This window comes from Phaethon lepturus, unplaced genomic scaffold (assembly GCF_000687285.1).
Source record: "Phaethon lepturus isolate BGI_N335 unplaced genomic scaffold, ASM68728v1 scaffold8314, whole genome shotgun sequence".
NCBI classification, from domain to species: domain Eukaryota; kingdom Metazoa; phylum Chordata; class Aves; order Phaethontiformes; family Phaethontidae; genus Phaethon; species Phaethon lepturus.
Genome location: NW_010536909.1, coordinates 1 through 11,702, shown reverse-complemented (window position 1 = coordinate 11,702; position 11,702 = coordinate 1). Strand labels below are relative to the sequence as shown.

The window sequence follows — 11,702 nt, the reverse complement described above, 5'->3', positions numbered from 1 at the left end:
TTTCCCTACTCCATATTCCATTTTTACTCACCAAAATACGTTTCAACAAGTTCATAGCAGTTTTGTTCTCAGCTGTCCAGAGGCCAACCAAATGTCTACTTAACTGCCTGAAAAAGCCATTGAAATTAACAAACTGCAAGTTAGTATTTTAAACAGATTTTTAAACCACTAAACTGACACCCTTACCATGCTGGTGAAATGAAGATGAGCAAAAGCTTCGCGCTCTTGAGTAAGAGCACAAAGCGTTACATTGTTCCAGTTCAGGTATATGCTTAGCATGCTTTAAAGTGTTGCCTTTAAGAAGTTCCAGTGAAGTTAGTGGAACAGTAGCAGCACATGCTTTTTGATCTAGACCTCAAAAGAACACTTGAGCAATAGAGCAGAAACATCTAGTGGCCAAATGTAAGTTTTTATCCAGTCAAGTTACAGTTAAAGTTAATAGCTCTTGATGGCTTCTAGACTCTTAACTGCTCTACTTGAAGCTCTTAATACCAGTTATTAGCTAGGAAAGCCTTTTTGGGAGCCTGCCTTCTATGCCAACTGACACTTTCTCCCAACGTTTGTCACTAGGGTTCTACTGCACTGCACTGAAGTAGTGCTTACAAGCAAGTCATTAGTACCTCCAAACAGAACCTGCACGACAGAAGTTTTCATACTAGCTGTCTCCTGAATGACATACAGTGGCAACAAGTTCTACCTGGAGTTGCTAAGCCATGTAGTGACAAGTGCTCCAGGACTGTGCAGTTAAAACTTCTATAATCTTGTATTTGGGTGGAAATAACTGAATTATCACTCATCTTTCTCAGCATGCCCTTAGGCCCAGTCTCAAGAGCTCATAAGTTCTACTGACAGCTGAATTCATGGAATGATTTCTATATGAAGATACTTCTCAGATGGTATAGGTGACCCTAACTGCATGCAAGATATCTGGTGTGTGCACACCAAGATTTATACAGTTGCGTGAAGTTAAACCTTTTTACAAGTTCCAAACATTCTACTTGCCTTTTCTTTCCTCCTGCGTGTTTTCAGAAAACATAGAAATCAAACACTGAGCCTTTAATGAGTAACCAACCCAAATCCCATTTCAGCAAAAAAAAAAAAAAGGTTTATTAAGTGGCTGCAGTCTCAGCTGAAGCTTGCTCTAATTAAATATAGCAGCTGCCAAATAAAATATCCTAAAGAACTGCAAATTTTCTGCTCTGACTTCCCAATGTTTCTAATGTTAGCTAGGCCATTATTTAGACTTTTTAAACATGATATATCAAGTGAGACTGACATACCTATTTGTAAGCATCCTCTGATCTGTGCTTATTGTAAACATAGCAGTGTGCAAGTGACGAGGTAAGGCACCTTCACTGAGGGCAAGATCTTGCATTTTGGTAGCAATTTCTTTGTCTCCTTCCTTTGGAAACAGGGCAAGATGATTACTAAAGAAAGAATCTTAGTTAAGCTGCTTTTATCATAGTCTAGAGGTTTAAGGCCTTCTTGACCATCAATTATGTCAACTAACATCCAAAAGCCAGACGCTATAGTATGACAAGCTTTAAGTGCAAGTTCTCAACAGCAACTGATAAAAGTTGTAGTAAAGCCATGGACCAGATAATTGGTAGTTATATCTATGAGGACAGTAACTGAATAGGGCAAGATGCATGTCTCTCATCATAGATCAGGAGGCTGCTAGTACATTTACAAGTACCACTTCCACACTACAACTGCAAGTTACGTTAGGTTAAACAAAGAACAACAGCTACAAGTAATTGCTTATTGCTTGACTTTGGTCAACAGTAACCATTTAAGAATAACTGGTGCTGTTCGGTTTAGACAGCCACATGGATAAGACTGTCACTCAGTCAAGATACATCAGTTGCAATGAATAATTAAGAAAAAGCTTTCACTGCATTTTTACTTGCCCATGTTCCACTATAGTTCAAATGACAGGAGTTGTAATAAACAGCATAGCAACTTTTAGCTAACATTATCAGGTATATCAATGGAAACTTGCAGATTTAAAATACCTCTATTTCAAGTGTTCATTCACTTCCATTCCAAGAAAGTACTAGATGCATTTCAGATGCATAAGCCATTGCAATACAGTGAGGCACTAATTTAAGCCCTGAATTTCAACACAGGAAGTGTCGAGAGTCAGTTAGCAACATCACCTGCAACAGTCATGAGTGGCCCTTGAGAAGTATGGACATGGCCCATACATCATGTAGTATGGAAACTAACAAAGCCAAATCATCCTTTGTTGAAGCAGAAAGAGCAAGAGCAGAGGCTGACATCACTAGTCTGCTCTGGGACACTACTGCCTGCTAATCCCAGTCCCATTCCATGTGGCAATGCATTCCAGGAAACATGGCCTCTCCTCCTCAAGAGATCCTCTTTAACATGCAGAAGTCTGGTGGCTCTGAGGTATGTGACTGAGCTACATACAACATTAACAGCCAAATCCTGACTGCAGTATGAAAACATGCAAGGCACTACCTAATGTCCCAACTCACATGCCTCCCAAGTGCAAGATAAAGCAAGTTGCTATATTAAACCACTCACAATTAAGCAGGTGTTCTGTTTCTCACCTTCCCCCTCCCCTAGCCCCGCCCCCAAGAGAAGCTAATATAACAAACTTCTATTTGTAAGCAATTGCACTTATGAAATAAACAGACATATGCTATCCCAGCTAATACACATAAAAATCTCACCTCTATTATTGCCTTCATTACCAAACCTGCTCCTTTTACAATTGCCATGGAAGGGTGCTAAAATAGAACGTTGACAAAATAATTATTCAAGTGCAAAACAGGAATATTAGATCATCTATGATTCAGTTTCCTTAACTCATCTACATGGCTGTTCTACCTCCAATTCTGGGCAAAAGTTAGTATTTCCGTTTTGTGAAAGCTAGCCCCAGGAAGAGTTCCCATCCTATACCTTTAAAAAAGAAACTCTCATGCAACTATCAGATGGACTTCTTGTCACTGAGCAGCAGTATATACCAGAGAAGCTAGAATAATGCTGGGGAAACTGTTTGACACAAGGTGACACTAACCAAGAAGCAGAAGAGCATACTGTTTTTGGAGAAAGAAAGCATTGACATTTTCGCTAAAAATCCTAGAATCGTTACAGATTTACTACTGAAGAGGATGTTACTCTTGTTTTGTAACTTAACTCATTTACTGAGAGAGAAACAAAAAGGTGGCAGATTCTCCAAAGAGATGAAGATCCGTGCATCTGATGAATGTAGCTTAATATATAACTGGCATTTTGAAGTGTTTCTAGAAACAAGTCTTAGGCAGTCTATTCTACAACGATTTGGCATATCATTCACTATAGAATAACCACCTCAATTTGATATGTGAAGGTAAAGCAATAGGTCACTAGAAAACTCACCAAGATTGAAAAGGTTTAGGCCTGTTAACCAGCTGAACAGCAGACAAATTTGTCTTTCAGGAGAACAAGAAAAAGTTCATGTTCACTGACTACCTAATACAAAAATATGAAATCTTACCTGAAAGAGCTTAAATAGTGTTCTTCCATTAGATGCCACCATTTCCAACAACATGTCAAACTGCTGCCCCTCAGTAGTCTCACTATATGGAGCACATAGGGCAAATGTCAGGAAGTCCAGAAGCGAACTAATTACTAGTGCACCTGTCCCATGATCCTGAAATTAGGAAGACAGGTATGTAATACAGACACAGTGTTTCTTCCCTGCCCAAGAGTATTCATGCAAGTTTTATTCAGTACTTGTGATGCTGAAGGTGCTCTTCCCTATCATGCCATGAAATAGTCTGCAAACAAAAAGTTTAAAATATGCCATTACTCTGAGTATAGCAATACTCTGGTAAAGTATTGGCTCCTAGAGCCCATCAGAGACTCAAGACCTTGTATACTGGTATGCTGCAAGTTACTTTTTCCATTTTTAATCCCATAAGTACCAGTTTATACTATCATTCTAGTTAATGAAACACCCAGTTTCCATATTAAACATGCAAACCTGTCAAGTTCCAAACCTATTTAGAACAGGCTTCAGTGCCAGACATAGCTGTATTTTCTGCATTTCAATTGCAGGTACAGATATATTCAGATGTATCCAGGTGTGACAGAAGTGTTTTCACAGCAGTTAGGAAAGGCATAAAGTTATCTGTTTTCAAAATTTGACTTACCACATGGGAATTGAATTTTTCTAGTAGATTTTCTAGAAATTTCTTTGAAGAAAGAAGGGAAGCTTTGTTCAACTGTTCCTGCCTCAAGTCATAGTCATCATGCATGGGCTACAAAAACAAAAATTCACTATGTAGTCACATTTAAATCAACCTTCAGCTCTTACCAGCAATAGTCCAAAAGCCACACTCTGAATCCATAAAGCATACATCTTACTTCAAGTTCAACAGGAAATCGCTACACCACAAGTTATTTAATGTTTGAGCACACTGCAAGTTGAAGGGCAGTCCCTATTTCTACATCTTTCAGTAGAATGAAGTTCACACATTCCAAAGTGGAAGAATCTGCAATTTAATACTTACACACATAAGAGCACAAAGCATGTCGATAGAGGCATGGGTTACTCCATCATTGTTCCTTTTGAGGGCTTTCACAACCTTCACTCCTAATCTTTCTCGAAATCTTTTGAGAGGAAAGCAAAACCACCAAGATTAGAGAAGAAACAGAAATCTTACTTTTAAGATAAAAGTCCAGTCGGGGACCAAAAGCAGCCTGCTCCCATTGCATTTGGCCAGCCTAGTACCTTGACACTTGCATAAGTTTGAGATTCCATAGTAGGAACACATAATATTGACTTCACTGTTTACAATATGCTGACAGCACATTCATAACAAAGACATATTTCTGTAGTTATAGGATTATGATAGTACAGGACACTATTTCACAGAGAAATAGAACTTTATAAAGGTCTCACACTAAGTGTGTATGCTACTCTTCACATCATTCAGTTGCCCCATATTCCAAAGAATTTTTCGTTTTCCTAAGAACATCAAGCAGTTTTTCTGTGTCTATTTTATCCAGTTAAGACACAAACTCCAAGCAGCCTGGACTTACTGTAGGAGTACAACTCAATTTCCTAACATCAAGTTTTATCTTGTGTTGAACTGAAGATAGCAATGGCATCAACATATTTCTAAGGATGAAGAACTGCCTTCAAGGACAGATGAAGGTGCATTTTAGAAGTTTTTCCACTAGGAAGAACATTATTTGATTCAAGGTAGAGAGTATTTGGCAAAGGAAGAATCAGCATTACATGCTAATGATCATTTGGGATTCTCAATTTACATTAAAGCCTGATGACAGTCTCATACTACTGGAAGCAATCGTGTACAGAGCCTTCCAATCTTTTTCAGATGAGAGGCTTAACTCCAATTCTCAGTTTTAAATATAAGACATGATCAAAAGCTCAAGACTGTTTTCACCTACTACTTCCAAGCTTGAAGAGACTTCTCACTTACTTTGGAAGCTGAGTAAAGGCAAGGAAGCCTGCTTTTGAAGCCACGAGTCGTCTTACTGCTTGGAATTGGCTTTCAAGCTCTGCATTAGATGCTGCAATATCTCCCTCTTGCGACAGCAATGCTGTTATGGCATTATTAATGAGTTTCTCCTTGTTTTCTGAAAACAGACCCTGGTTAAGAAATAAGAATAATTAATATCTGTATGCATTAACAACATCTTAAGAGGATGGGCATAGGATTTATTCTTACGTCTTGTGTAACTGCATGTAGCACCCCACTGTAGGAAATGTTAGCATTGAACCTGAACACAGCATCTGCAAAGTTACCATCTGGAAAAAGACATACCAAAAGTTAAGTGCACAGTACCTGACTAAATATCTGGATACTTTAAAGACCACTATAAAACCATGTAATAAGCATTAGCTTACTTGGAGGAGCAGCTAAAAACCTCAGATGAAAGCTCTCTACTTCTTCATCCACAGGCATACTGAGTAATCCCCAACGCTGGCCTTTGTGTGTGGAGGTCATTTTCACACAGACATCTCTATTACCAGAAGCTCTCACTCCATCTAACAAGCTAGCCAGGAGAGAATCTCTGGGTTGAGACATACAAATACAATTTAGATCAGAAAAGCGATGCCAAAACTCAGTTATAAGAAAAATAGACCAAAAAAAAGAGTCAAACACAGAATGAAAGGCAGCAATACTTGGAATCTCTTACTAACACTGGTGCTAACAGTTACACCTCTGGAAGAAGTCACTAGCTTTCAAGTGTTCTTTTTTCACTGTTCCTTTATTCACTGTTCAAACAGACTTGTCTTACACCCAGTAGAGCCAGCTGCAGCCTTTCACTAAAGGGATCAACTCTAGATTATCTGTTAATGAGTTACACATGTTGTGAGCCAATTCATCCCTGTGCTTTCTGCAAAACCTCACTTAGCAGGATTAGACCACATTACAACTGCAAGTGCACTCAGGGACTATTCTGTTGGTTGTTTTAAATAGAATCAACTAAGACCATGTCAAGCAGACAGCTCAAAGGGTTTATAGCTTTCACATTTCCATATCACTTAAATTGTGCTTTCTTTCCTTGTCTTAGATATACCGCTTAACCATACATAGAACAACATCTTAACATACACAGAACAACACTTAGGAGAAACAGGCTGTATCTAGCTGTCTAACACCGTTATGTGTTCATCAGAGAACTTCTGGACACATTTGCTTGAAATTGGGATAAGGGTAAAGGGGAGATATTTAGATCCTGTAACAAATCTTGATTTGTAAGTGGCAGACCACTAGAATAACAAAGCTTTGAGTTAACACTTCCAAGGGTCAGAGTTTATGGAAGCTGAGAAACTAGAAGCACCACAATGGCAACTTCCATTTAAATTTGTAACGCACAGAAGCTCCAGTTACCTTTCTGTTGAAGAGTATTTCCGAATTTGTCCTTTGATAAATTCAATGGTAAAAAGCTGGGGGTTTTCACAGTCACATACTATTGCAAATACCTAAAAATAAGAGATAAATAACACTGCTTCATGAACATGATCTTTATCTCCTCTACAAATTAAGGCCATCTTATGTATACTATCAAAATCTTACTATTATAATCTTTTAGAGCTTCTATTTGAAGAAGTGGTACTGAGAAAAGTTGCCTCTTACCTCGCCTAAAGGTTTCAAAGTTGCAATGTTATAGGTAGCTGGATCCCGCTCAACTAAGCAAGCTTCTGTGAGAGCTAGTACTCTTTTCACAGGTTCCTTAAAAAAAGAAAAGGCATGTTAGGAAAGAGAATTTTTAGCACTTAAGAGGAACTAAGTAAGATCAGTTTGATACCCTTACCAAGTGTCTAGGTGTTATTTTTTGAACAACAAACTCTGCTAAAGATGTTACAGATTCATCATTGCTGTACTTTCCAAAGCGAAGATTCAAGTATTGCTCAAATTCCAGGGATTCTTTCCTTATCCGCAGAGATATACCTATGAAGTTGCCAGCATGCTCTATTGCACTTTTGATGATTTCCTCCCTCTGCTCAGAAGCAAAGAGGTGCTGCAAGTTTTGACAAGGAAAAAAACAGGTGAAAAATACAGCATAGCTCATTAAATTACAATTCCATAAATAATACTCCACTATACACCTAACTGTAGGGAATCTTCCCAGCAGCTGGGCTTACCTTTGCCAAGTGCATGGTATAAAGAGGTATTGATTACACAAGAGATCCACTATTAAGTTTACATTTGCCTTTCAAAAAAAAATCCATAGCAGCTATTGCTAAAGGATAGGAACTCTACACATTCGTGTGCCATTAAAGTAAAGGTCTGCATGATCTGCCTGTCCACCCTTGGCAACAGATCCTGACAGCCTAGCAGGAGGGAGGCAAAGAACCACAGACGTAACCCCAGCTGCTCTCTGTAAGGGCTGCTAGCCAGCCTTGCTAGGCAAGGTTAGGGCAGCTCTAGAGGATCAATTATATATTGCTAGTTTTACACCAGAGAAAAAACACACTGCAGTACAAAAGACATGGAAACCCTGCTCTAGAGAAGAGTCCTACGTTGTTAGTAGTGACTGAGGTAGCTATATTTACATTAGTAACCATGAATTAATTCCTAAAGATCCATTTCATCTACTTGTAGTATAGTACACAGAAGCCCTTTCAAGATTTTTGAAACCAACATTACACTGCAGTATTTCCCAGACAAAGCTACTGAATAGCAGATCACAGGCCTAAAAAAAGAAGCATCACCACTGATCAATATATTTCTGAATAGAATCCATTTGGTAGATTAGTAATACTGCCTATCACTTCCGTAACTGAGAAGTGTCGGGAAACTCCATGTCCACATTGCATTCATATTCACTATTCAAATATAAATAACTGGATATTTTATGTTCTGTAGTTTTTAAACATGCAATAAGGAAAAAACCAACCTCCACACTTCGCTTTCAAATGTTTTAACTGATTTCCTGTGGAAAAGAGGTTTTAAAACCTGTCCACAAGCCTAGAGGCTCCACAGCTGGGTCCCAAAGATGCACATACTTGTATGCTCAAATTACGTTGAGGCTTCATTATTAAACATGCAGCTATAAACACCTTAAGCACCATACTGATGTTTTGTTTTAGTACTCACCAATCTACTAAATCCTCCATAGAGGATACAGAAACCTCCCTGATAGCCAGCAATATCAACAAAGCCTTCAATGTTTCTGTAGTCATAGGAGCACAGGACTTTATTTGTTGCAGGATCAATTTGGTCAATACCTCCAGGAGTCACTTCCAGAATCACAGGTTTTCTGGTATCACTCCAGTGATGTTTATAGCAGTTATACCTCTGCAGAGAGAGCTACTTTTAGACATCTACACACACACACACTCCTTTACTACACAGCAATAGTTCTTTTCTGGTCTAGTAAAGAGCTTGGGTGTAAAATTGTATCATTTCCCTCAATGCTTTTATCTATGTTAAGAACACTATGAATCAAAGGATAGTAGCTGTCAGTTGACAGGGAAGTCACAGCTTAAACAATACATTTTAAAGAGAACAGCAATCCCAAACCAGCCACTCAAAAAGGCAGTAAGTTTCTACTCACAGATCACATGCACTATGGTTAGACAAGGAAATTGCTATTGCACCAGATGCTGTTATTCAGCTAATCAAGGCTAAATTAACATAAACTTATCACTATAGTGCAAATTTTTCATCTCCTGCAGTCTTATTCCATTATAAATACAGATTTACTGAAACCAGCAAAAAGGTAGAGGTCTGTTCTAAACTACAGCAAGACAAAGGGAACCCCCATAATCCAGCAGTGTTACTATGGTCATCACTGAAGATTTATTCCATGCAATGCTTTAAGTTACTTTATATTTGGTTTTATGTCTTCTGGTCACAGAAGATAGCACTTAAAGTCCTGCTCTGTATACTGCCTTGCTTATTGCCGAGGTTCATTAAATGGCAATCTTGTCTTTAGTCTGACCTACAGAAATGCTCCTAGGAAACAATATTCCCACATGAAGTGTTCAGGATGTTATGCAGAAAACTATCTGGAGTTAGAAAGTAAAGTGCTGGAAGTAGTAAACATTGAACAATGAATCAAAGCTTATGTTTTTCTTCTTCCTTCTCTCCAAGTGTGAACTCCACATGGCAAAGCCCTTTATTTCAGCAGCAACATTCAGAGTGTTTAAAGTGGCCTGAGCCTTATGGTGGTACAAATGAAGAGAACTCAGATATTCTACTGTTGAACAGATTCCCATTGCTTTTGAACAAACTATTAATTTTATCTTCTCAAAGCAAGACTTCAGATCCAAATTTAGAAAAGCTATTTTTGGTAGGGCATATAGCACAAGCACAACATACATGAACAAAATAGGAGTTTAAGGCTTTAGATCATTTCATTAAACTGCACATGATCCAGACAAGCCAGACACTTACCCGTCCTGTGATTTTTCCTTCTGAGAAGTCTGTCCTGAATCTCTGTTTTTAAAAAAGTTAACCATGAATGAATGCAAATATGATAGCCAATCTATCCAGACAGTCTATGTTTAAGCTGATCCTGTTTTAAAAGGGACTCAGACTAAGCCTCCTTGAAGGCTCATCATTCCACTGCATTTAATATATTCAGTATTTATAGCTTTACTCACTATTTAAGAATCATGCACTAGTTGCTACAACTGACATTAGATCAAGTTCATTAACATAACAGCTCAAAAGGCAATTTACTTTTCTACTTTTTAACATAAGGAAAGGAAGCATAGTAAGCTACCACAAATGGTAATAATAATAATAATAATCACCAAGTACTTCCTGCTTGCTTGAAGAAACAAAAAAAAAAAATCTTACCAGTGCCTCTGTAAGAAGTTCTGTTCTGTGCTCTGTGGAAAACTTCAGCGTTTCGGACTTTTTTCCACTCCCTTTGCGAAAAGTGAGACTAAATTCTGTTCCTTGTCCTTTTCCAACAGGAGAAATACTACAGATATCTCCATAAGGCCACTAGACAATTGAAAGTAATTAGGTCATACTGTTAGTAATTTTAATGCTACATCTCCTCCACTCAAAAACCATTAGTACCTATAACCACCAAGTTGCTGTAATGAGACAATAGCTAGCACACTACATGACAGCTTTAGCTTCCTATTTGATATGCTGCAAAAGTAAGTAAGTGTCCTGACTCCCTTCAGGGACATAGCCTTACAGTGATCAAACTCATCCCAGTTCATTTGGAACAGCACACCCAAAAGCAAACTACTACTCACTGGCCAATAAAGACAAATTGCCTAAAAGTACAAAAACTACTGGATATTTGTAGAGTTAGTGAAGGCAACAGCGGTTTTCTGTTATGTTTGCTTTTGTTGCAGCTGCCATACATTCTGGTTTTGCTGAGATCTTGTCAGACTAGACAGTTTCTGAAGTCTTAATGCCACTATTCACTCTGGATGGTGAAAGTAAGTCAGAAATCAACTCAGAATAGCCCTGTTCAAAAATTATATTTACCTGATTTGTAACTTCTAGCGTGTTGGGATTGTATGTGGTGATGGCATGGGTTCCAACTGAAAAGACTCGCTTATACCTAGAATACAGAAGAATGTTAATTTCTCTACAAGTCACTGAAAACCCTGCCAAACTGCAAAAATTACGTTAAGAAGCTATATACAAGTCATTGTTAGGAAATGAATATGGAATTTTCTTTGTTATTATAAGAGTAAACCACAAACTAATAAGTTAAGCTCCTTTGTTCTATGTATCTATAAAGGGGACATACAAGTTAAATCCTACTAAATATATTTCCTTATGCACATCTTTTCCTATGTTATTGGCTAAGTCAGGAACAAAGACTCTTGAAACTTGCACTGGAAGGTACTCCCAGACCAGAATAAATTCTAAAAAGACTACACAGGAAAAAAGCCATTCCTGCAATACTCTAAGGCATCTGTTTGAAGCTGTCTCAGACAACAGTTGTAACAGGAAATAATCCAATTTACATACCTGGTCACAATACTGTAACAAGTCAAAGTGTTAGATGGCCAAGACTTTCTTCACCTCAAGGAAAATCAAAACTACTAAACTCAGAAAGACTCAGATCACTGAAGATACAGTTCAATACACAACTAGTCATTGTACATTGATATCACAAACTATGTTAACCGCCATAGTGCTTATAGAACAACTGTAGCAAGGTAGTTGCTTGCATTTCAGGCATATCAGAAGCAAGCAAGAGTGAGGTAAAGTCAAGAAATTTAGATGCAT

At 38.1% G+C, this 11,702-nt stretch overlaps 1 protein-coding gene across 1 annotated transcript in view; it reads right to left on the bottom strand.

Moving 5' to 3' along the window:
• The window catches only part of DNAJC13 (DnaJ (Hsp40) homolog, subfamily C, member 13), a gene marked incomplete at its 5' end in the record, with an annotated part of 44,741 nt that extends 33,716 nt beyond the window's left edge, over positions 1–11,025 (bottom strand). Inside the window, 16 exons of the mRNA XM_010286310.1 lie at positions 32–107; positions 1,281–1,402; positions 2,700–2,756; positions 3,506–3,661; positions 4,164–4,271; positions 4,524–4,623; positions 5,460–5,629; positions 5,709–5,788; positions 5,888–6,054; positions 6,879–6,970; positions 7,125–7,220; positions 7,303–7,509; positions 8,589–8,789; positions 9,891–9,932; positions 10,299–10,448; positions 10,950–11,025. Of these exons, the coding sequence (XP_010284612.1) occupies positions 32–107; positions 1,281–1,402; positions 2,700–2,756; positions 3,506–3,661; positions 4,164–4,271; positions 4,524–4,623; positions 5,460–5,629; positions 5,709–5,788; positions 5,888–6,054; positions 6,879–6,970; positions 7,125–7,220; positions 7,303–7,509; positions 8,589–8,789; positions 9,891–9,932; positions 10,299–10,448; positions 10,950–11,025 (1,900 nt within the window). The remainder of the gene's footprint in view (positions 1–31; positions 108–1,280; positions 1,403–2,699; positions 2,757–3,505; positions 3,662–4,163; positions 4,272–4,523; positions 4,624–5,459; positions 5,630–5,708; positions 5,789–5,887; positions 6,055–6,878; positions 6,971–7,124; positions 7,221–7,302; positions 7,510–8,588; positions 8,790–9,890; positions 9,933–10,298; positions 10,449–10,949) is intronic.
• Positions 11,026–11,702: the final 677 nt, after the last annotated feature.